General features: G+C 40.0%; 1 protein-coding gene and 1 non-coding gene across 4 annotated transcripts in view; both read right to left on the reverse strand.

Moving 5' to 3' along the window:
- LOC139937528 (uncharacterized) overlaps positions 1-23898 on the reverse strand; it is a 56397-nt gene that overhangs the window by 13025 nt on the left and 19474 nt on the right. For all 3 annotated transcript variants that reach the window (XM_071932717.1, XM_071932718.1, XM_071932719.1), the window contains exons 2-3: positions 17845-17924; positions 1218-1515 (exon numbers count right to left, since the gene is read on the reverse strand). In XM_071932717.1, coding sequence (XP_071788818.1) covers positions 1218-1515; positions 17845-17924 — 378 coding nt within the window. The remainder of the gene's footprint in view (positions 1-1217; positions 1516-17844; positions 17925-23898) is intronic.
- Trnay-aua (transfer RNA tyrosine (anticodon AUA)) lies at positions 8288-8362 on the reverse strand. The gene has a single exon. It is a non-coding gene; the product is annotated as a tRNA-Tyr (tRNA).

Here is a 23898-nt window from a genome sequence, read left to right on the forward strand (position 1 = left end):
GAAAGTGACCCCTGCGCCAAAGATGTGGATACAATTTCTTTCAACACAAACTTATCCAAACTGTAATTAACAGAATCCATAAGATGTTTTCCCCAGGTATAAAAATAAACGGACCTGGATTATTTTGTAAATCACTGCATTGATATGCGAGTTCCGGCTCTAGTTACCAGCCTCTTCCTGCACAGAGTTCCTGCTGAGTGAAAAGCCACGTCAAAAGAGGATCCATTGTTTCAGTGTTAATAATTTGTGTAACTTCTGAAGACTCCGGAGTCCGGAGTCTTCGAACGTTTTTGCTAAAGTGCTCAAAGGGATCACTAGTTCCGGCTGGCTCCGAGCAAGGGCAGCCCTGGTTCCGGCCATACAGATTAATACCGAAAGGCCATGTTCAGGACGAAGCTAATTATCAGTTGACATTGTGATCGGTTGACCACTGAAGCCAGCCCCTTGTTATCTAAGACGGAGCAGAGGAAGTCTAAAACTTGCCTCTTTGAGCCCCCAGAGGAAAACCAGCCCCTCTCGTTGAGGACTTGATAAGATTTGAGGCGACTTAAGTAGGACCATGAGATGGAGGGGTTGTTGATAACGATTAAGTAAATATGACATAAAGGCTTTTGTTTCTTTGAAGAGGAAACAGTCGAGATTTGGGGGTTTTCTTTTACTATAGAGATGAAGAAATTAAAAAAAATACCACTTTAAAAAAAGCAAATAAGCCAATGATTTTAGAAGAATATTCTAGTAAAAATGAAGAACTAAATTTCACATTGTACTACTAACATTAAATTTAACAAATCATACGGTACCTACTAATGAAAGGAGTTTCAGTTTCAACCTGGACTACAAGAAAGTTAAGTACCCTCCCTAATGATTTTGCCAACCCGGTTGCCCTAAACCTACTTCGAATATTTACCAATGGAAATTTTAAGGCCGAGGAAAGTGTCCAAATGAACCTATAGGATAGCGTGGATTTTGTCCATTCACAGTTTGACCACTTCCAGACCTTTAGTGCAAATTCACCCCGTTCATTATATGGTTTCGACAATTGACAAGTCATTGTCCCTATATTGTATACAGTGCATTTTAGGGGCCGCGACCTTCACATGGGCTTCCATAATGCACGTGCAATATTGGTCTCACCCAAGGGGACAATAATTGTCTGAACTTGCTCCCAAATCAACAACAGGCCCCACATATTTGCAACAACAATCAAAAGTGCTTACATTTGACGACATCTTACACCGTAGAATCCATCTGGGCACAGTTGCGAGCACGTCTCCCCAACGTAGCCAGGCGTACAGACGCACAATCCGGAAAAGCGGTTACAGAGGGCGCCATTTTGGCAGAGGCATTGCTGGCCACAGTCTGGCCCGAAGGTAGTCTCGCTGCACTGTCGGCTGCAATCGGGTCCAGTCCAGCCACGTGTACACGAGCAGCTGCCGTTTACTTTGTTGCATTTCCCGGCATGTTGGCATTGGCACGTCTGCAGACAGTCCTGTCCCCAGGAATTCTTTACGCAAGCTGTGTGTGGAAAACAAAAGATGATTCAGGGGTATTAATCACAGAAAAAAAAGTAATGTAGCTAGAGGTTGAACAAAGACAAAGTGACTACAGGAGGATTTGAACCAACGACCTTCGGATTAACGTGCCGGTGCTCTATACTTACCGAGCTATTTTGCCCTATGTTAGCGGTCTCCCAATTTCGTCAGTATCTTTCAGGTGGTTTAATATTTGATAAAAGGAAACACTTTGAGACGATAAAAATAGTGGGTAACGAGGAGGACCGGGCCGATTTTGTTTTTTTATGTAAGATATCTTCGCTTCGACCTCAGCTTCACTGAGTGGTTTTGTACCAATACATAGAGAACCAAAACAGCAACAGGAATCGAAACACCCTGCTGTATGTCAAATTACTCTGGAATATGCAGTAGGGTTTTGCATTACTTCTCTCCCACATTCAATTTCCCTACATAGACTTGACGGACGCATGTGCCTCATACAATACTTTCAAACTGTAAATCAGTTTAGGGTAAAAGTAGTTCCGACTTCGTTGAGCCACATCACCCCCATCCCTTTCGCGCCTCGCATACCGTACGGCCCTTTATTTAGTTCAAGCCCAAGAAATGACCTTGTGTTTAACACACGGACCAACCATTTGTCTCAGCAGGGGTCTAAGGATGAGGGGAAGGGGGGGGGGGTATATGGATCATTCCCCTAATTCAACTTGAAGTGATGTAAATTTGCACATGACGTCTACTCCTTCAAGTGCTAAACAGCAGCTGTCGTGGGCTTAGCCATACAGGTATATCAGTGCCCTGTGTTGAATACAAGGCATGTTCAGTACGTTGCACTTTTAGTGCAGGGACGGCCTAGACTGGGCTTAGTAATATCATCTGAAGGTTAAAGCACAGGAAGTGGCATTATGGAGTCTTGTAGTTTTGCTTGTGGACTTGATGATGACCGATGGGGGTGTAAGACATTCAACCAAGGTCCCCCTTAATACTATACAATATATCTTAGTAAATTGAAGTAGGGTGGCATTAGGGCAGCAAACATCACACTTTAAGGGGATACAGTTTGAAGTTTAGGTTTTGAAGATTGTCTTTAGAAATTGCGGTAGGACTGTAGTGTAAGACAAAAAGCCATGGACTATGGCAATATAACGATGAAGACAAAACAAAAGCCATGTATGATAGTGACATGATTACAAGACAAACATAGACAATGGCACTATGACTTTAGGACAAAGCCGTAAACAATGGCAACACGATTGTAAGGCAAAAGCCATGTGGCAATGGCAACATCACTTAAGACACAAGCCGTAAACAATAGACCTTATCGCAAATACCAATGCGCAAGCGCAGACTGTTGAATGAGGTGCATTGTGGGATAGATATGAATCAAATTTTGCTACCAGCTAGACCACAATGCATCTAATTCCAAGCTTTACGCGCGCGCCCCAGTATTTGCGAAAAGGTCTATGGCAAGACGATTGTAAGGCAAAAGCCATGTGGCAATGGCAACATCACTTAAAGACACAAGCCGCAAACAATGGCAATATGACTATAACACAAATGCCATGCATAATGGCGACAGGACTTTAAGACAAAAACTATAGACGGGAGTGACTACGAGCCGCAGTTAGTTCAGTTTGAAACACTTAATTAAAACTTTGGACCCATTTCTACACACCACGACTGGTTTTTATAAAGATCTTTCCTTTTCAAAATAATCAAGTTACAATCATGATTTATGTAATAGTTTCAACAATGATCTGGATAACAACCAGAAGATTGGTATCCCACCCCAACGCCATTGGTTACACAGTCCCATATAGCAGCCCATGTACGAATGGGTAGTAATTGAGATGGTCTTCTTCACAGTTAAGCCCAATTGAAAATTAGGGGAAAATCTATGTGGATATTAAAACCTTAACCTTATCTGACTGTGAATGCAGTGTGTGTTTTAAAAGTGGGAACAAGATCATCTGCCCATGTACGAATGGGCACTAATTGAGATGGTCTTCTTCACAGATAAGCCCAACTGAAAATTGGGGGGAAATCGACGTGGATAAAAAACTCAACCTTATCTGACTTGACTGCTGCAGTGTGTGCTGTCAAAGAAGGAACAAGATCATCGGAGTTAGGAAAACCTTGGATTATTAATTCATCCAAGATAAAACAGTAAGTTTGGCTGTAATCCCCCCGCAGGACCTCTCTTGCAGTGAATCTGCGTTTTTCTTGGTCCACATTATAACAAAATTACTACACACGGGGAAGTTTGTAAAACCGCGGATTTAAGAAACAATCCCCGCATGTCACTTTATATGTTGTGGCTTAACGTTGGAAGGATACACGGTGTGGTGTTGGGGGTCAGGGGGCCCAAAATAAAGCGAGGAAGTCACAAGTTGAGGCTGGTTAGGGTACATTGCTCAGACCGGTCTTCTGTGGATCTTTGATTATACAGACACCATGTTGAAGGGATCACGCTAAATCCACTGTACACTAACTTGTATCACGGCAATGCTCCAAATAAGTTCTTAACAGACAGAGACGCCTTCGATCATCAGCTTCCCGTTCACCACACTTGGTTGAGCCTAGAACCCAAATAGTGTATCTTTTGCCGATAGTAAGATCATTTTGTGTATACGGACCCAGAATCTGGAACAAACATCCAGAACACATCAGAGATACCACCTCACTGCAATCATACATTCAAGACCCTCCTAAAAGCTCACCCGTGCAGTGTTACGGGAGGTGTACCATCAATAATGTATCTTCTATTGGTGCCCCATACATCAGCGCCTTCGAGCAAACTTTTGGTTTGTGGCGCTTTATAAATTTCTTGTTGATTGATTGATTATAACAAGGAGGGGGGGGGGGGGTGGTGAACGAATCGTTCTGGTTGAAACTTAAATCACGAATGCAAAGGGGGTGCCCCATATATCAGCGCCTTGCAAACTTGTGATTTCGGTGCTTTATAAGTTTCTTTATAATTGGTTGGGTGATTATAACAGGGGGGGGGGGTGAATCGATCTGTAAACTTCAAGCACAGAACGCAAAGGAAATGTTAAGAACCGAGTCATACAACTCCACAATAGCTGGACAAAATTGTGGAGGTCAATGAGATAAAGTCAATAAGGATGACACATGATAAACTAGTGGGCAAATAATAATAATAATAATAATAAGACATTTGTAAAGCGCCTAATGCAAAAGCCTCTAAGCGCATTAAAGAAAACAAATAACTTGTGTTTTATAACCCTTGTTTTAGAAACACACACACACACCACACTGTGACTTAATCATGTACATCCAGTCAGCAACCTTCAAAGACCACACAACAGAGATTTAAAGGGAGGGAATTTATAGTTCAAAACGTTCAAAACTGAGCAAACCAACACTGACATATTGACAATACAATCACGATTACCAATTATTCTCTACTCGTTGAGTTGATATGACTTTGGGATTTTGTTCGTTAATGGACTGGATGTTTCTAGTCGACGTTATCGGAAACTTGTATGGATTAATGGGAGACTTTGAAACGTTAGGTGACAGCAGACTTACTATGTAAATTTCCTATGTTTACGTAGGTCTGAGCATGCGCACTTTACCGAGAACAATGGGTTTACCCGGTAAGTCTGCTGCCACCATGCGTCCCAAAAGTCTCACATTTATTCACTAAGAGTGTATCTTGGTTTATTCTCATATGCCCCAGTTTCTCCCTTTATTGTGGAAATTTACAAAAGGTCGTGTTGGAAATTGTACAAACTTTGAATTCATTCCATACAATATTTCTGTCTGTATATATAGGTGAGAAAGTACCTTTAATAACATTCACAATGTTAAAGGCACAGCGAACTTTCCCCTGAACTCTCCAGGTTTATGTCACGAACAGCGCCACCGCGCGGGGTATAATATAAGTCATTTAATGTTCTATAAAATGTTTTACTAATTATACATTTGAGATACACCAAGTGAGCAGACTGGTCTTTAAAATTACCGTTAGTATTCAGTGTCTTTAACACATGCCTCCCTTTAACCTGAACTTGCTCAGTTACCATGTTGACTATCTTGAGCATAACAGTGTACGCAATATGAATGACTCAGCACCAGTACCTTCTTATAGGATCTTTCTCTTTACTCTGTTTTATTGGAGGAACCACGGAGGAACCACTTAGTTCCCCCATGGTTCCTGTGGAGACGGATGGCCAGAACCCCTCCATATTGCACCCTCTTCCCTTGATCTTGGGGTGTTTGGAGTTAGGAACTGGCCCTAAGTGTGAGACCCAATTAGTTTGAATGATACCCTCTAGAGTGGAACATGGATGGAGACGTTTCATTAGTGGTATAATACAGCTCGACATAGCTTCCTTGTCAGCTTGTTCCGTCTTGGGGTGGATGTGATGGCCCACCGAGAGCCCCGCTGAAGAGAGAGTGGTCCTATTTTGTTTTTAGTCAAAGAAATGTTTCCAACTGAAAGGCACCTTTGGTAATTGGCAGAGACCAGTCTTCTCACTTGGTGTATCCCAACAATGCATAAAATAACAAACCTGCGAAAATTTCAAGAGAATAATGAAAGAAAACACTTAACCACCACTGTTGCACAAGTCTGTGCGCCTTCAGATGCACAATAAAAGGCTTTTATTATTTGAGTGAGAAATTACCTCTTTCCCTTAAACTATGTTCTTCAGAGGAAGCCGTTTCTCACCATTTGTTAACAAAAGCTCCCCATTGCTCGTTACGAAGTAATTTTTTATGCTATCAACTATTTTGAGTAATTAATAATAGTGTCCAATGCCGTACATTTTGTCCATAATATTGTTATTTTTTCAACCATAAGTAATAGTTAAAATATCGCAGCTTAATATCACTTTTGTCGTTTCATTTCCCCAAAAATATTTGATATTTTAATATCTTAAATTGCCGGCTTTGCGATAGGCCTATTTTTGACATTTTGACATTTTGGGGTTTTAAGCCGGTGATGTCATCCGCCACGTGGTCTATATAAATCCCAATTATACGTCATTTGTCAGACTAATCCTATAAAGTATATGAGTCACAAATACACCATCTGTATTAATTAACCGATATCCCGTTGGTACGTCATCAAAGTTGTATGGGAATGGTGGTTTGATTAATAATGTCAAGTGTCTCGGTAATTGATAACCATATCTTTTAATACTACTTAATATTTACCACATCTTTCTTGGCTTTGTGCCTAAACAAAAAAAAACGTGAAAAGGGGGAAATTTCTTTTATCAATGGGTGTATAACGTATGGATGCGAGATATAACTAATCTGCGAGTCAGTTTGTTCAGTGTGGGCCTAAAACTGCCTTTGAGAAACCTCTTTAGATTGATGCTTAAGCCATGAATGGACACAGCGAATTAAGAGGGTTTTCGGTGGCGTTGAAAGAAAGATGATTATACCAAAGCCAAGTTATGAAACAATCTTCATTTGATAAGCGCAAGAAGCTTGTAAGAACTCATAAAGTACGGACACAAATTTTGCGAATTGTCGCTTGGGATCCTAAACGTGGACGTCGCTTCCATAAATAAAAATCGTTCACTACGAACACTGGAGTCAATAAAAGTAATCCTCTAATAATGCTCTAATCCCCCACTCAGTGACACTCAAACATAAGTACCGCAGTGGTCACTGGTCCATTTATTTAATTCCTTTAGCTAGCCATCTCAGCTCCCTTGGTGTGGGGGGGGGGGGTATACAAGTTGCACTGGTAACCAAGCTAACTATCACTGCCCTCGCTGCTGGTACCCACTAACTCCTGGGTGAGTGTCATGACCAGGATTCGAACCCACACCCTGATACCCTAACTTAAGCCCGGTGCCGAAACTGCTCGGCCACGAAACGCGTCTTCAAAATGGACAAACCTTCACACTGAGAATTAGAATTTTATTGACTTGACCTTGTTGTACAGAATGTAAAAAAAAAATTATTTTGTGAACTTCACACGAAACACACTTTGTTGTTGTTACACACATCGGATATACGCAGTCTTGCTACTGATACGATTTTGGATCGAGGACCTCTTTTATCTACAGCCAAGTCTGTCTCATCCACAGCCAAGTCTGCTCCAGCTCCCAAAACTAAATTTCACGGTTAGTTTCTCTTTGGAAAACACTTTTCTGACGTTCGCTATGAGCACAATAAAACCCCAAATCAAACTGTCTGTCGTCGGTCATAATGTAGCCTTTACTTCATGTCATGGTTAAACGATTCACTCGAAGAGAACTTGAATTGTTCACCAGACGAGGATCAACAAAATGCTAGATTCAAAAACAAACTATTGACCTTTTGGTATTAACAACGAACCATGGTGGCAGTATTTAATCGTTTATACAGCTTGCACATCACGGAGAAGGCTTGTGTATGCTTGCTAGTTTATAATGACGGCATATGCCACGTGCATTTTTCAGAAATATTTCTTTGTCTGGATTACCGTTTTCCATAAACATAATATATCCTCATAAGTAGCAAGAAACGATTATATTATAGTATCAAAGAATTCGTTTGTCAATTGTCTTGAACTGTTAAATAAATGTTGCGTTGAAAACCAGTCTTCAACAATTATTGAGAACCAATCACAATTTCCAGTTTCCAAGAACAATAACATTATACGACCATCAAGGAGCTATACTAGAAACGGCTAAATTGTAAACAATTTCAAAATATTAATTTTGGTTTCACCCATAATTATATACACCGATGTGTTTTAGCACTGTATAATCAGTACTTTCCCAAGTCTGTAAAACAAAAATCACAAAGCATATTACTCGGGTGGGATTCGAACCCACGACCTTTACAATTATAGAGCAGTGTCATACCAACTAGACCACCGAGATTGCCCTATGTTCTAGCAGCGGGTATTACTGCTGCAACGAGTACTGCAATTACAAAATGGAGCACAAACTGTCTAAAACTCCCCTGTCATGATTGACCTGGTTCCGGATCCAATGGCGCCTGACCCATTTCTGGGTCAATGTGACCCGGAATTTGTGTCAAAATTACCCAGAAATTAGACATGTTGAAGCAGAATCTGAAATCCCATCTTTTAAACCAGTTTCCGGGTCAGTCCGACTGCCTATGGGTATAAGCCCGACTGCCTGTGACCCAGAAATGGCGGGAACCCCGGGATCCGGATTAAATTCTGACCCGGAAGTTTTGAACTAAGGTGATCTGCCAACGGCATCCTTAACTGTCAACCGCCCATAATTGATGCAAACAACATCAACATCAACATCAACAAACGTAGTGTTTTAACTACGTTTCGAATCTCCTCCTTCTGGTCTACAGGCAAAAGTGACCGAGAGCAGGGATAGTCTTTACGGCAAACTGTATTCATTTGCGTATCTTCTATACTCCATTAGAACTTACCAGTCACTTTTAGTTTGAGAGTGACCTTTTAGGTTCGAACTGTATCCGAATTGACGAGAAAATCTCAACTGAATTGGTACATTTCTTATTCACATAACCATTGGTCAGAGCATGGTGGAATACGATTCTTGACCTTTAAAGGTACATATACTGAACCGTAATTACTCCGAAAATGTATGACCATCCTTGATAAAGAGCACTGGAGAGTTGTTGATAATATAAAACATTGCCATCCAGAAACGAAGTAATGCAAGTTTCGGGAAAGAGGAAATGTTCCACCATAAATTTGAATCAAGCCTTTAAAGCCCAGGGCATCTGAAAACACACAATTCTATGCAACAAGGTTTCCCCGCTTTTTTTCAGTTTACTCTTGCAGCTTCGAAGACCAATCGAGCCCAAATTTTTTTCAGAATTTGTAAAGGATCTTTGGCAATTACCAAAACCATACCATGCCTTTAACACCGAGCGATTGATAACTTCTTGCTGCTGCTCACTGTTAATAAACATGAACTGACGCGTCCTCGCACAAAATGTTTCACCAGATGTGTTCCACAATATTTGTGTACGATCATCGTGAACTTATTAAGGGCTTTATGGTCAACCGAGGTCTCTTCATCCATGGATAAAATTAATCCGTGTTCCATTCCACAATGGATTGCTTGATGTGGTTGGTAGGCTGGTGGTAGAGAGCTAGCCTGGTGGAATCACTTATTAACGCATGCGTTAACAATTAAGATTGCCAGAGTGTTGTTGAACTTTGTAATGAGTGCGAGTTTTGCTTTCAACAAGGGAGACAAGGGCCCAATTTCACAGAGCTGTTGAAGCACAAAAGTAGCTTAACATAACAAAATAAGCTTAGCTACCACAACAATGTTACCAGTTAAACTACAATGTCACAATTACACTTTGTGACCGGTGTCCATGCTCATTTTTGCTTATCAGACAATTGTTTTAAAGCAGTAGGTCTACTGTAAAGTTTCTGACTGTAGACCCACCAGTGCACTCTGTCCACTGGTCACTCAAAGCTGCTCCGTAGGACCATACAAAAAGAAAAAAGGGGAAACAAACCCAAAATAGCACACAGAATGAGTGAATAAAAAACTGATAGACCCATAAACTTCAATTTTGTAAAACTGTGAAGGAGGTAAGACGGATTGCCAAAAAGAATTGCTGCCCCAAAACAAAGTCAGACCGAGTACAGTCAAACTAATGACGTCACAGCGGTATGTTGACTCAAACAAAACAGCGGCACTGAAAGCCTTGAGGTTCAAGTGCGATTTAGAACTTTCAAATTTATACCTTCAAATATTTTCATTTGGCTTCGCAAATGTCTACTACAGATAAATACCCCCTCTGTAAAAGTGTAACCGACATAAATGATGAACTTTAATAAATAGGACAAACTATAAATAGTAAAAGGAAACACGGTGTGCCCCTTGGAGACAGGGTTCGTTGCCTCGCAGAGTCTGTGAATGAAAGGGCGCCCTCTGAAGATGAACAGAATGATAATTTTCTTTCTGGCTTGGATGATAATGTCAATGACCTCATCAAAGCAACTGAAGAAGACCCCCATCTGCGGCTTGCATCTTCCCCCGTCAATCATCGAGGGCGCAATGTAACCGAACACAGTTCGAGCTACAGGCTCGAAGTCCCAATTCTGCCATCATTTAGTTCCAAACATTATTGGAACCAGCTTATGAACTCCCACTAGCCTGTTCTTGTACGTCAGCAGAAGGTGAATTTTTAAAGGCACTGGGACACTATATAATTGTTAGCATCAAGACTTACTAGTTGATAGTATAAAACACTACGAGAAAGGCTCCAGCTGAAGGAAGGTCCACATACGTACTGTAACTGAGTGGGAGTGGCCATGCACAGACAGTTCTACTCAATAGTGTTGCATCCATCCACCATCTCAAACTAAATGGTTTGTGCTTTATGCCCCTTTAATACTGGACGAGCACGAGGCACATGGCTGTTATGGTCTGGGGGTCATTTGCCTCTATTCACCCGCTCAGGGGTCAGGTCGACAAACCCCGGGCTATTCTTGACAAGATGCCCCCCCTTCACCCTCCCGTTTTGTGCATCCTGTTGTTAACGTGGGGCAGAGATTACCTCTTTCCCCACTTGAGAGTTTATAACGGTGAAATTACATTCCATAAAACAGTTTCTGGCTACCGTGAATTGCTCTCGAGTGACTTTTAAGGGTCCGCAAATTAAGGAATAAACCAAGGGGAACTAACACTCTTCAAGTCTGTCAGGTAGAAAGTTATTGAGTTATCCCCCTCCCCAAAACCCCACCTCCAACAAAACAGACCTATTTTTGTTTCAGTATCTAGAAATACATTGCTCTGTTTCCCTGTACCGTATTGAGGGGCCATTCAGAAGAGCCAAAGTAAAAAAAAACTAACACAAAAAACATAATCCCAACAAGCAGAATCGGCGATTTCATTCATGGTTAAACAACAAAGTAAAAGTAGTTTGTTTCAAGCCAGTAAATTTATAGAAAACTACTAAATTTTAGTTACTTCTTTAAACTACTGATGTTGAAAACCTTAAATTAATTCCAGTTTATTAGATGCATTACTTTGTTCTTCAGTTAACAATTATGCTTCGAAGCCATTCAACATTGAGAAATCGAAATTTGGTGTAGGTGGTCAAATCAATTCCGAAAAAAAAGTTAGATTAAAAAACCAAAACATTGACTGTTCTAAATGGCCCCGGGGCGCAATTTTTTGTTCTCAGAATTTCCACTGCCTGCTGTGATTGGCTCTTTCCGTCAGATGACGTCATAATGAAATTGGCCTGCTCTTTTACCAAATCATTGCAATGTCGTTTAGAAAGCAAAACAAAATAGCCCCCAGGGTGCGTTAGGAAGACACGACATTGACTAGAATAATTACTGTTTTCTAGTTCCTATGCCACAATGTGCAGTTCATAATCATTGGTAGAGTTTGGCTGTTGGGTGTTAACATCCCTTTGTGGGAGTTTACCGAGTTCCCTTGGCGGGAAAATCATCCAAACAAACAAACCCGTGCTCAGTCCAACACCGAAACCGAAATGGTGACTACATTTATATCATCCACGATCCAAACTTCGAGGCATCAAATACAAGAGCCTGTCATTTCAGACAGATGGATGATGTCTCGTTACTTCATGTTATAATATTGCCGCAAGAAATCTTTAAACAAAACTGATTGTTCAGTAAAAGGTTCCCGGCGGTCCCCCGGAACGGGATGGCCACCTACAGCGACCGCTTCAGGTGCTATTGCGTTTTCGATCAGGCGTTAAATCTCCCAATCATTTTATAACCCATTTTAAGGCTGGCTGTGGTAAACACAACTGAACCGGTAATCCAAACAAATCACAAGCCGAATACCGAACTGGTGACTACTGTTAAAGGAGTGGTGTGCCGGTCACTGGTTTTTGGGGGACCACCAATTAGGTACCGTCATTCATTTGGCGCTTCTTCTATAAATTTTCCGTGAAAATTAGGATCAAAATGATTTGAAGAGTTCAATAAAACTGTCTATATACGACTGGGCAAAAAGGGAAAAAAATAAATAAGATAAAAATATTTCCAGCAATATTCCAGGATATTATTTTGAAAGTAGATTTTCTGGGGAGAATAGGCTTTAGTATTTTTTTTTCAAATACAACCCACAGGGCAAGCTGACTATTACTTTTAAAATAAAGGCCAAATAACCTGTGACACGATCACAAAAGAGCCACAGAGCCTGGAATTCCTGCAGGCACTTGCACACAACTCGATGGAAGAAAACGTTAAATCTTTTTATTTCAAGGCGATTGCACTGTCTGATTTGTTATAAACTTTTGAAAGGGGTCACATTTCAAAACTTGTTCATCTCTTCCTTGATAACTCTTGAATTTATGTGGAAATTTGACACACAAAATAAATATATATATTTTTAAAAGCCTGCGCATTATCTTGCCTGCAAGAAAGGCACTAGAGTGGAATGTAAGAGGGTCGCTCGTTTTGTAATCAGATGTGGTCTATACACACATCAGTACTTGTAGGGGAGTAAATGCCACTTTAATTTAACTCAGTGGTACATGTAATGAAACGGCCAGCCAATGACAGCTGAAGATTAGAGTTGAAAACAAAATTGTAAATGGGAAAATTTAGAAATGTGGAAAAAGGGAAAACCATTGAGAGCAATTTGCGTTGTTTGCTTCACCATACACGTGCATATAGGAACGTGTCCTACTGTCACTGACTTGAACTGCCTGTGACAAATTATTATGCCGAATTTGGCTAGGGGTGCTTCCGCAGACCAAATTACAGCAGCGATATAAACCAATACTAAACTATTGTTAGAAATTGTGACATTCCAAACGATCCTGAACTCTTGATTATGGCTACCTCGCCGAATTTGGAAATGTCATTCAAATCCCATCAACTGGTTGGGATTTTTTTTTTTTTTTTTTTTACATGTGGTCTAATTACTTCCTCAAGTTCTTCCGTTTGTACGCGCAGGGGGGGGGGGGGGTCCTGTCTGATTGTTGTGGTGTCATCGAAACTATTGTCTGTCTTTATGAAAGTCCTCAGGAAAAGGCTGGCGGGAGTCTCTTAAAGGCACTGGATACCTTTGGTAATATTATCAAAGACCAGTATTCTCACTTGGTGTGTTCCTACATAAGCATACAATAATAAATCTGTGAAAATTGGTCATCGAAGTTACTAGAGAATAATGAAAGAACAAATCACTCTTGTTGCATGAATTTGTGTGCTTTCAGATGCATAAAAATATTTAAAGACTTCAGGCCTGAAGCATTTTAATATATTGAGTGAGAAAGTCCATCTTGAAAACCCCCCACCACGTTACTTCAGAGGGAGCCGTTTCTCACAATGTTTTATATCAGCAGCTCTCCATTGATCGCTAACAAGTAAGTTTTTATGGTTATTTTGAGTAATTACCAATAGTTTCCACTGCCTTTAAACAAAATGTGCCACAATGCCATAATACATAGTCACGCACATTGTAAATGAGCCAACGAGAGTGTTTTAACAGACTATTTTGCTATAGCTGCCCAAGGATTCATGCACCGTGCATTTAGCGGCTTATCATTCAATCTTTAAATTAAAGAGACATTGTTTTGGTTTATGTCTAGATGCCAGATAGACAATGGCTGTATAATTAATTTGGCTTTGCTTTTGTATGAGTCATTTTGATAAACAAATCGGTAGTCTTAATATTTAAAGTAAAGGGAAAGCCTAAAGTAAAGTAAAGGGAAAGTAAAAGGGATCAATCACATACTCGTAATAACAAACCTGAGAAAATTTGTACTGAAAGGAACACATTGCCTTTGGATCGGACGAGTTGGTCTTTGAAAAGCGTTTGTAACCGTTTGTTATAAAATGCATATGATTAGAAAGATATTTTAAAAGTAGAATATAATGATCCACACAAGTATCACTCGAAATTGCGTGGTTTTCCTCATACCTCGTCGACAAAAAGACAAACACGGTCGGCCATTTATGGGAGTCAAATTTTTGACTCCCATAAAATGGCAGACCGTGTTAGTTCGCAAATTAAAAGGAAAACCACGCAATTTCGAGGCAAATATGTGTGGATCATTGTATTCTACTTTTAAAACATCTTCCAACCATATGCATTTTATAAGAAACGGTTACAAACGCTTTTCAAAGACCAACTCGACCGATCCAAGGCAACGTGTTCCTTTAATCCGTTGCGTTAGTCAGTAGACGATAGTGCAGAACCGTACACAAATATGGCCCGTGTACAAAAACGGCGACTTCGGCTACAGCTAGCTACGGCTAGATCAGCGCATCTGCCAGTGATAAACAACCGAATTAAGCTATTCACTAAAAAAGCATGGAGCGGAATGCACTACCATCCCAACTGTGTGGCAATTGTGGTTAAATTGCTCGACTCAAGTGTCATCACCGGGATTCGAACCCACACTCTGCTGCTGACAACACCAGAGCTTTCGTTAAGTGACAAGACCACTCGACCACGACACGAAATCATCAGGCTTGGAATTTTATTTATAAAAGGGCAAGGCCATTTTCATTTCCATTCCGTGGCGTGTGTGTAACTCCAGGCCTTTAACATGATGGTGAATGTATACTGATAATGGAATAAGGGAAGATTTGATAGTTATACCAAAGAGAAAGAATGAAACCAATATATATGCTCCACGCTCTAGATACACTTTAAGTAGAGCGTGGACGATTTTCCACAGGGATACAAAAAAGTACAGTCGGTGTCAACATTCCCCTGGCCGTATCCAAGTTTATGGAGGCCGTGAACCTGAACTATTAATATTGCAGACCCTTGTCAAACATTGACACTGTGCCGTGATCGGTTCTGGTTTCCTCGTCACTTTCCTATAGCCCGTATTAGTCTTGGGTTATTTTCCTTCCAGAACACTTTCGTGCGAGGGACAAAAACTAGGATGTACAACACCTTAAAGGCATTGGACACTATTGGTAATGAATCAAAATAATTATTAGCATGAAACTTAACTTGGAAACGGGTAATGGAAAGAGGTTGATGGTATAAAACATTGTGAGAAACAGCTCCCTCTAAAGTGACATCGTTTTTTGAGAAAGAAGTAATTTTCCACGAATTCGATTTCGAGACCTCAGATTTCAGGTCTCGAAATCAACCATCTAAAAGCACACAAGTTTGTGTGACAAGAGTGTTTTTTCTTTCATTATTACCTCGCAACTTCGACGACCAATTGAGCTAAAATTTACACAGGTTTGTTATTGTATGCGTTTGTTAAGATACACTAAGTGAGAAGACTGGTCTTGGATAATAACCAATAGTGTCCAGTGTCTTTAAAATACTTGGCACAATGCTGCCAGACAACATGCCATAAACAGTGGGGCAAGCCCCTTCTTTTTTTACGTATAAGTCTAGTTTTCATGAAAATAATTTTGTTGTAGATTTTGGTGTACAATTTGCCAGATGCTGTTTAGAAACGAAAAACATCTCACAACTTTCTTGTCTGCATATTTAAGAAATTTACAATGCACTCATTTAACGTGGATGGCAACATTTTTCACAAAAAGAATTTTGTTTTATAGAATGCGTTTTTTTCTGAAAAATAAACACCGCACTGAGCTGTTTCAAAACGGAAAACCAAGACAACCTTTCGCATGTACATTTGAGTTTGTAATAGCTACTACTTATCAATAGCATAATTTGTGTATCTTAAATTGAAGCTTTATTTTAATAATTTTGTTGTAGAATTTGGTTAAAACACTTTTTTGCAACTTTAAAAATTAAATCGAAACTTCCGAGTCAAACCGGCCCCCAAATTAGACCATAGCATCTTCAAGTTAGTGTTCTCGATTACTCTTCGTGCGTTACACATTTCACAGCTCCTACGGCTTTATGTCCCAACCGAGTGACACAGCAACTTTATGAAGCACTTTGTAAAGAAGACAAGGCTGTCTAATTGCTTGAAGACTGAGTGTCCCGACTGGGACCATGACCCGCACTCTGACAAAACATATTTTATTTGTTACATCCCCGTGGAGACATCTTTTGTTCTGTCCTTTGCCCTTGTACTGAACATCTTCGTTAAAGGCAATGGACACTATTGGTAATTGTTAAAGACTATAGCTTTCACAGTTGGCATCTCAACATATGCATAAAATAACAAACCTCTGAAATTTGAGCCTAGTTGGTCATCGAACTTGAGAGATAATAATAGAAGAAAAACCCACCCTTAACACACGAAGTTGTGTGCGTTTGGATGGTTGATTTCGAGACCTCAAGTTCTAAATCTGAGGTCTCGAAATTAAATTCGTGGAAAATTACTTCTTTCTCGAAAACTATAGATGGCACTTCAGCGGGAGCCGTTTCTCACAATGTTTAATACCATCAACCTCTCCCCATTACTCGTCACCAAGAAAGGTTTCACGCTAATAATTATTTTGAGTATTTACCAATAGTGTCCACTACCTTTAAAGACTTTGTCTACAGAATTCCCCAATGAAGACCTTTTTTTTCACACTTTTTGTTTAGTGTCTGTCCTCTGTCTAAAAAAAGTGAATGTTAAAACCCCATTGCTCGTAGTGTACGATCACAGACCGCTAAGCCACTACACGCCTAAATGTTAAACCCTTGCTTTTGGGTTATGAATGCAATTGGTAACAATTTCTTTAAAGACACTGGGCACCCTTTGTAATTACTCGAAATATTTCAGCATAACAACCTTACTTGGTAACGAGCAACGAGGAGCAGTTGATAGTATAACACATTGTGAGAAACGGTTCCCTCTGAAGTAACGTAGTTTTGGAGAAAGAGGTAATTTCCCATCAAATAATAGAATACTTCAGTTCCGGAGCCTTTTCTTTTCTTTAATTTGTGCAACGAGGTCTGTTTCTTTCAATATTCTCTCGCAACTTCGATGAATAATTAAGTCCAAGTTTTCACAGATTTCTTATGTTATGATGAGATACACCAAGTGAGAATACTGGTCTTTGTCAATTACCAAAGGTATCTGCCCAGTGTCTTTAATACAACCCATACAATTATGAAATTTGGTATTGACTGTTAAAGCCATTATACACTTTCGGTACAGAAAAAGAAAAAAAAAGTTCACAAATTTACAAATAACTTACAGGGTTTACAAAATGTAATGGTTAAAGACTTCTCTTGAAATATTATTCCATGAAATGCTTTACTTTTTGAGAAAACATTAAAACAATATCAATTCTCGATAGCGAGAATTACGGATTATTTTTAAACACATGTCATGACACGGCGAAACGTGCGTAAACAAGAGTTGGTTTTCCCGTTTTTTCTCCCGACTCCGATGACCGATTGAGCCTAAATTTTCACAGGTTTGTTATTTGATATAGAAGTTGTGGTACACGAAGTGTGGGACTTGAACAATACTGTTTACCGAAAGTGTATAATGGCTTTAAAGTTGAAATTTTTGCACTCACGTTTGCTGCATTCCGGACCTTTCTGTCGCCATCCAGGGCAGCATCTTTGCCGTGTAACATTCAATGTACCAACCTGAGAACTGTACAGAGAAAGACAATGCAAAACAATTACTCATTGTGTTGAATATTATTACATTTTAAAGACAGAAACTAAAGACAAAAAGGTCGTGGTCTGGTCATCAATTGTGGAAGTTTGTTGTGTGAGGTATCATCCGGATTCTGTGGATACTATAATGGTAATTTCAATCTTGAGTATGTGTTAAAATGTTCTTTGGAAATAATAAGGTGATGTTTGCAGAGACCAACTGCCATGTATAATACCAACTGTCTTCATAGATGTAGAGGAGAACCGGTGGTTTGACGTTTCGATCAGTATGCTCTGATTGTCTTCCAGAGAATGTAAAATTTACAAACAAATATTTCACTGCAGAACAGTCAATGACCTTGTATTGTGTGAAAGTTATTCAAAAAAGTAGCAAGTATGACGTACAAGAAACAAGTAAAGACGCTATAGACCTATTCGTTGCGGAACAAAAACCTCTAAAAAATCGTCATGTGGAAGTGACAGGAAGGGGGAGGGTGGAAAAACACAACAACTTGACGTTTCAATCGGTATGCTCTGATCGTCTTCAGGAGAACATTGAAATCTGGAAAAGATGATTTCACTGTGGAACAGTCACTACTAACTACAAATAATATGTATAGTAGAGCAGTCAGGCCGTGTCCGAATTGGTGGCTACGGCTGCGGCTACGACCGTTGCCAGGGGTGTTGCTAAGGGCGTCCTATACTTCAATGCATGATGACGCGGCGATCTGTATAGCCGTAGCCGCCAATACGGATCCGGCCTTATTCAACAACAGTTGCAAGATCTTGTGGTGCACTGACACAAGTCAAGAAGCCAGACCTATGGCAGTATGCATAGACGACCCTTTTAAAATCGTCATTGCAATGTGTGTGTGGGGGGGGGGGGGGGGGGGGCGCGCACTTTTGGACCCTGAAGAACAAAACACGGGCCCTGCTCGAGCCTCAGTGGAAACACTGGGCCCAATTTCATAGAGCTGCTTAGCACAAAAATTTGCTCAGCATGACATTTCTTCCTTGATAAAAACAAGATTACCAACCAAATTTCCACATGATTTTCAGAATAAGCAAACAACAGCTTATTACCAGTAACAAGCAATATGCAACAAAAAGGAAATTTGGTTGGTAATCCTGTTTTTATCAAGGGAGCAATTTCATGCTAAGCAAATTTTTGTGCTTAGCAGCTCTATAAAATTGGGCCCTGGGTGTCGGAGCAACTGAAAGGTGTATATATATTACCCATGGCATTGACAAATGCTGTTGACAATCGCCTATGTATTTTAGAGGTGTCCCACAATCCATCAAATGCAATTTAGCCAGATTACGTGTGTCACACTAGTTAGTGGTTTCCTTGTTCGTACACTATGAGTTCTTATGACTGTGTCAACAGTGTGGAGGGGGCGTGTCCACCCCTTTTCGGTTTGAAGAGGAAGACGTCGCATAACATGCAAAATGAAAACAAGAACAAGTACGTGGATCGAGATGTTAAATAAAGTGGATGTATATAACAGTGGCATCAACCGTCACAAGAACAACATTTTACGTCACGTATAGTATGAGGCGGTAACAACACATAATATTCAAGTTGAGTTGTCACTTTTCTCAGCAGTAACATACAGAGTATAGAGCACATAAAGTTTGGTAAAATTATCAATGGTATACTTTTTCTTGATTCCAGAATAAAAGGAGGCACCGATGATTCAAATAGAGTCAGGGCATAGAGCAAGGGTCAGGGTTACAGAAGTTCTTGTTGTTTGTTTGCTAACACCAATGTTATTATCTCGTATTCCCAAAATCATTTTCAAGCTAGAAGGAAAAGCAATGAAATCTTTACTACTGGCATAGCTTATCTTGATTATACTTAAAGCACTCACGGATACCAGTTACCGCATTTAATCCCACATCGCCATTTAATTGTTAAAAGTAATGTTTTCTTGATTCAAAACAAAGGTAAGCGTAAACCAGAAGCAATGATCTTAATATCAGCTTTAATGTACAGGCGACACATCGTCGAGGTCTTAATGATTAATTAAAAAAGTTGACATCCGTGACACATTTCCTACACACCTCCTTATAATGATGAACCTCTGTCTGTTTATCGTCTTATTAACGGCAACACGTCGGGTACATATTGGCTTGACCTCAGTTTGGACTTTACAAAGTGGATCTGGCAATTTATGGAGCTTGATTTACGACCACTTTTATTTGGGGGTGTAACTGGCTCCCTCTCTCCAATTGTAGGTCGTATATTGGATCAAATTGTTGGGGTAGATCAGTAAAGCCTCTTCAATACTGTAGCAGCTCCCCGGGAAACTCCCGGGAAATTTAGCAGATAAAGTCACACTTGAATTGCTATGCAATGACAAACTCCCACGAAATAGCCAGTAGTTTGTTTGTTAACACTCTCAATGGTAGAGATTTAAAAGTTAATCCAATGGATTTTAAATGCTTAGAATTTATTTTTAAATCTAAAAATGGAAGCTGGTCCCTAATCACAATCCTTGGGATTAACTTTTAAATCCTTTCTATTTGGAGAAAGAGTTATCCCTGCTTGGAGTAGGGTTAAGCAAGATTACCCCATGGGCAAACATTTCAAAGATAAAAATGGTTCTGTTATGATGAACTTCATAATCAGTAAGCTTACACAAACATTTTAACAACTCTGTTTTTTTTTTATCATAACCAATACCTTTAACCATTTACTTATGTAAATAATAAACCCTTGCTTACTCATGTTTCTCTCAGCTAAATGATTAATGTTGCCATTCCTGAACTCGACGGCCTACTTAACAAAGTACAAATGACATCTGGTGACATATGACGCCCGTGCATGTGGCGGACACATCCATTATACAGAGAACCAAATGTCAAACTTCAGGGGCAGAGAGAAAAGCCTCGCATTTAAAATATTACACACAACGGGTTTTAAAGGAAACACAGAATAGGGATGGCCAGGGGTGAATTACACAAAGGTAGTCCTAACTTAGGACATAGTCCTAGACAATGCTAAGAGATAGGACCAGTCCTAAGTTAGGACCAGTAACTCATCCTAACTTAGTACCAGTCCTATTTCTTAGCATTGCCTAGGACTAGTCCTAAGTTAGGACTACCTTTGTGAAATCCACCCCTGGTAATGTTGTCCAGGCGAAAAATAGCCAGGAGTGTGAACAGAAGAATTGCTGAACAGAAAGTCAAACCACCGTGGTCAAACGGTCACAAAATGGCAAAAGGCATCAATAAATTACAGATAACATGACGTTGTGACAGTTCGCCTATCATCACAAGACCGGACGGCCGTGCACCTTAACGTGAGGGCTACAACTAACTGATTTGGGATACCGACTCAAATCAACTGCCACCAGGGGAACCTGCTTACCCCTTTCACAGTCCGTAAGGAAATAGGCATGGATAGCATCCACCAGGATGCCTGCTCACGCAGAGCAGAATGTAATACCTTCCCAACTACTTACGAAGCAAATGTGGTTGAGTGTCATGACCGGGATAAGAACCCATACTCTGCTGCTGGCAGCACCAAAGCGTGGGTCCGGTGAACCATAGCTAGACCGATCGGCCACAATGATTCAAAACCCTGAAAGTGACGTTCGTCTCACCTTGTGTGCAAACCGAGTAGAAAGGGAACATAATGCCACAGACTGTGAGTCACACACAGTACAGTGTGGTCAGTTTTTAAAGGTACTAGGCACTATAGGTAATTGCCCAAAATAATGTTCAGCATAAAAACTTACTTGGTACCGATCAATGGGGACCAAAGTTGTTTTTTCTTTCATTATTCTCTTGCAACTTCGATGACCAATTGAGTCAAACTTTTCACAGATTTGTTCTTTTTAATATGCATAAAAATGTTGGGATACACAAATCTTTGACAATTACGAAAGGTGTACAGTGCCTTTAAAGAAACTACGTTATGACTGTGAGTTTCAGCTCATTATGATGGATTTCCAGGGAGGTGTCTGTATCAACAAATGAGCCAAGCGATTCATCACATTAATTAACATCTACCAATGCCAAAGGAATTTCAAAATTTGATATTGGAAGTGACAAATCTATTTTGGAACCACACCAAGTTTCATATCACGGTAATCTTTTACCACTTTCAACGCTGCTGATCAAGTTCAACCTCGGCCATTTTTGCTTGGTTATGCCCAAACTGAGGCTATGGAGGGCAAAGTTGCGTGGTCCCTTTTTGGTATAATTGGAAAGGGTTTTCATCATATAAATTATGTTCTTATTAAGTACACCGCCGAGGTTGAGTGTTCATTGTCTTTAAATACCCATTGGTCTCTATGTTAAAGAGGAGCTCTATAGGTCAAATTCAGTGTTGTGATCCACTAAATGTCGTTATGAAAACGGGAAAAACATCACAAGTCTCCCTACCCTCAAGTTAAAATGATGTAAAATGCCAGTGTGTTTGATACCCTTCGAATGTTTTTTTTATAAGATTCCAAAACCATTCGATGTCGTGACATTTAACATTAAAGGTCTGTACGAAGCCGTAGAGTATAAAAGCATATTAGAAGCTGTGGAATAAAAGTCCTGTGGTGGATTTCACAAAGAGTTAGGACTAGTCTTATCTCGAGTTACTAGTCCTAACTTAGGACTAGCTGTACATTTTTGATATCTCTAATAAGACTAGTCCTAAGTTATGACTAGTCCTTACTCTTTGTGAAATCGACCCCAGAAGCTGTATGATAAAAGCATATATAGTTGTAATTCAGTTCGGTTCATGATTCTGTATTCGCATCTGATGACGCACATCAGCAAAATACAAAAACAATATACATTTATAAGAGATGGTAAATTTGCATCGGGGATAAAGAATATTAATTTTGGTTTTTTACCCGTACACCGATGTGTGTTAGCACTGTATACTCGGTACTTTCCCGAGTCCTGTGAAAAAAATATCACAGGCATGTTAACGTTACTCGGGTGGGATTCGAACCCACGACCCTTGCAATTCTAGAGCAGTGGGTTCGAATCACACCCGAGTAACATGCCTGTGATATCTTTTCACAGGACTCGGGAAAGTACTGAGTATACAGTGCTAACACACATCGGTTTATGGGTAAAAAACCAAAATTAATATATATTTAAAGGTTTAAAACAGAAAACAGAAGACAATTTATAAACAGCACCACATTACAAAGCACCCAAAAATTACAGATGCACGGCTATTCAAGAGAGTCATTGAACCCATTCTTGCTCAGGAACCCACCTATACTACAAGATAACGAACTTAGGAGCTACAGAATACAAACTTATAGAAGCTGTATAAGAAAAGCTCAGAAGCTGTATATCCCTCACCGAATCGATTTATCAAACGACCAACATTCTAAAATCACATTAACTTCAGCTGCCCTAACATTCTCCCTCAGGATTGACACCAAGACGAGTGAGACACCTGTTCCAATCTCCTTGCTCTCTATCAAGTACGGAAAGCTGAGAAAACTCGATCCCCCTGTCGCCCCCTCCCCTTATAGGTCGGGTATATATAGAGATACACCGGGCGCTAATAAACATTCCCAACCCCCTTTTCCTCTTCATGCGTGTCATGTTTTACAGTCAGGTGGCTAACAGTTGTTTCTTTTAAAGAGCAAATGTAATGTAACTGAAATGAATTGCCAAGAAACCATGTAGAAACCTTAGTTAACATCACTAAACTGCCAATTTTAATTGCACTTAAAAAAGTGGAATTTTAAAGGGCGTAATTAGTACCAACCGTGTATGCGATCATGCGAGTGTATGCTGTGGAAAATGCATATCACGAGCAAGCTCAGTTCGATGTCATTTTTCACTAGTTGCAGTAACAATGTGGATGGTTTGTACAATAAAACACCAAATGTTGTTTTATTATCAAAGATGAACGTTCATGAGGTAATTTTGATCCTTATCCTGATTCAAAGAGAGCATAGCAGCGTGTTTGCCAGAAATACAACATTTGAAAGTCTCAGTTC

The sequence above is a fragment of the Asterias amurensis genome, chromosome 5, assembly GCF_032118995.1.
Source record: "Asterias amurensis chromosome 5, ASM3211899v1".
NCBI classification, from domain to species: domain Eukaryota; kingdom Metazoa; phylum Echinodermata; class Asteroidea; order Forcipulatida; family Asteriidae; genus Asterias; species Asterias amurensis.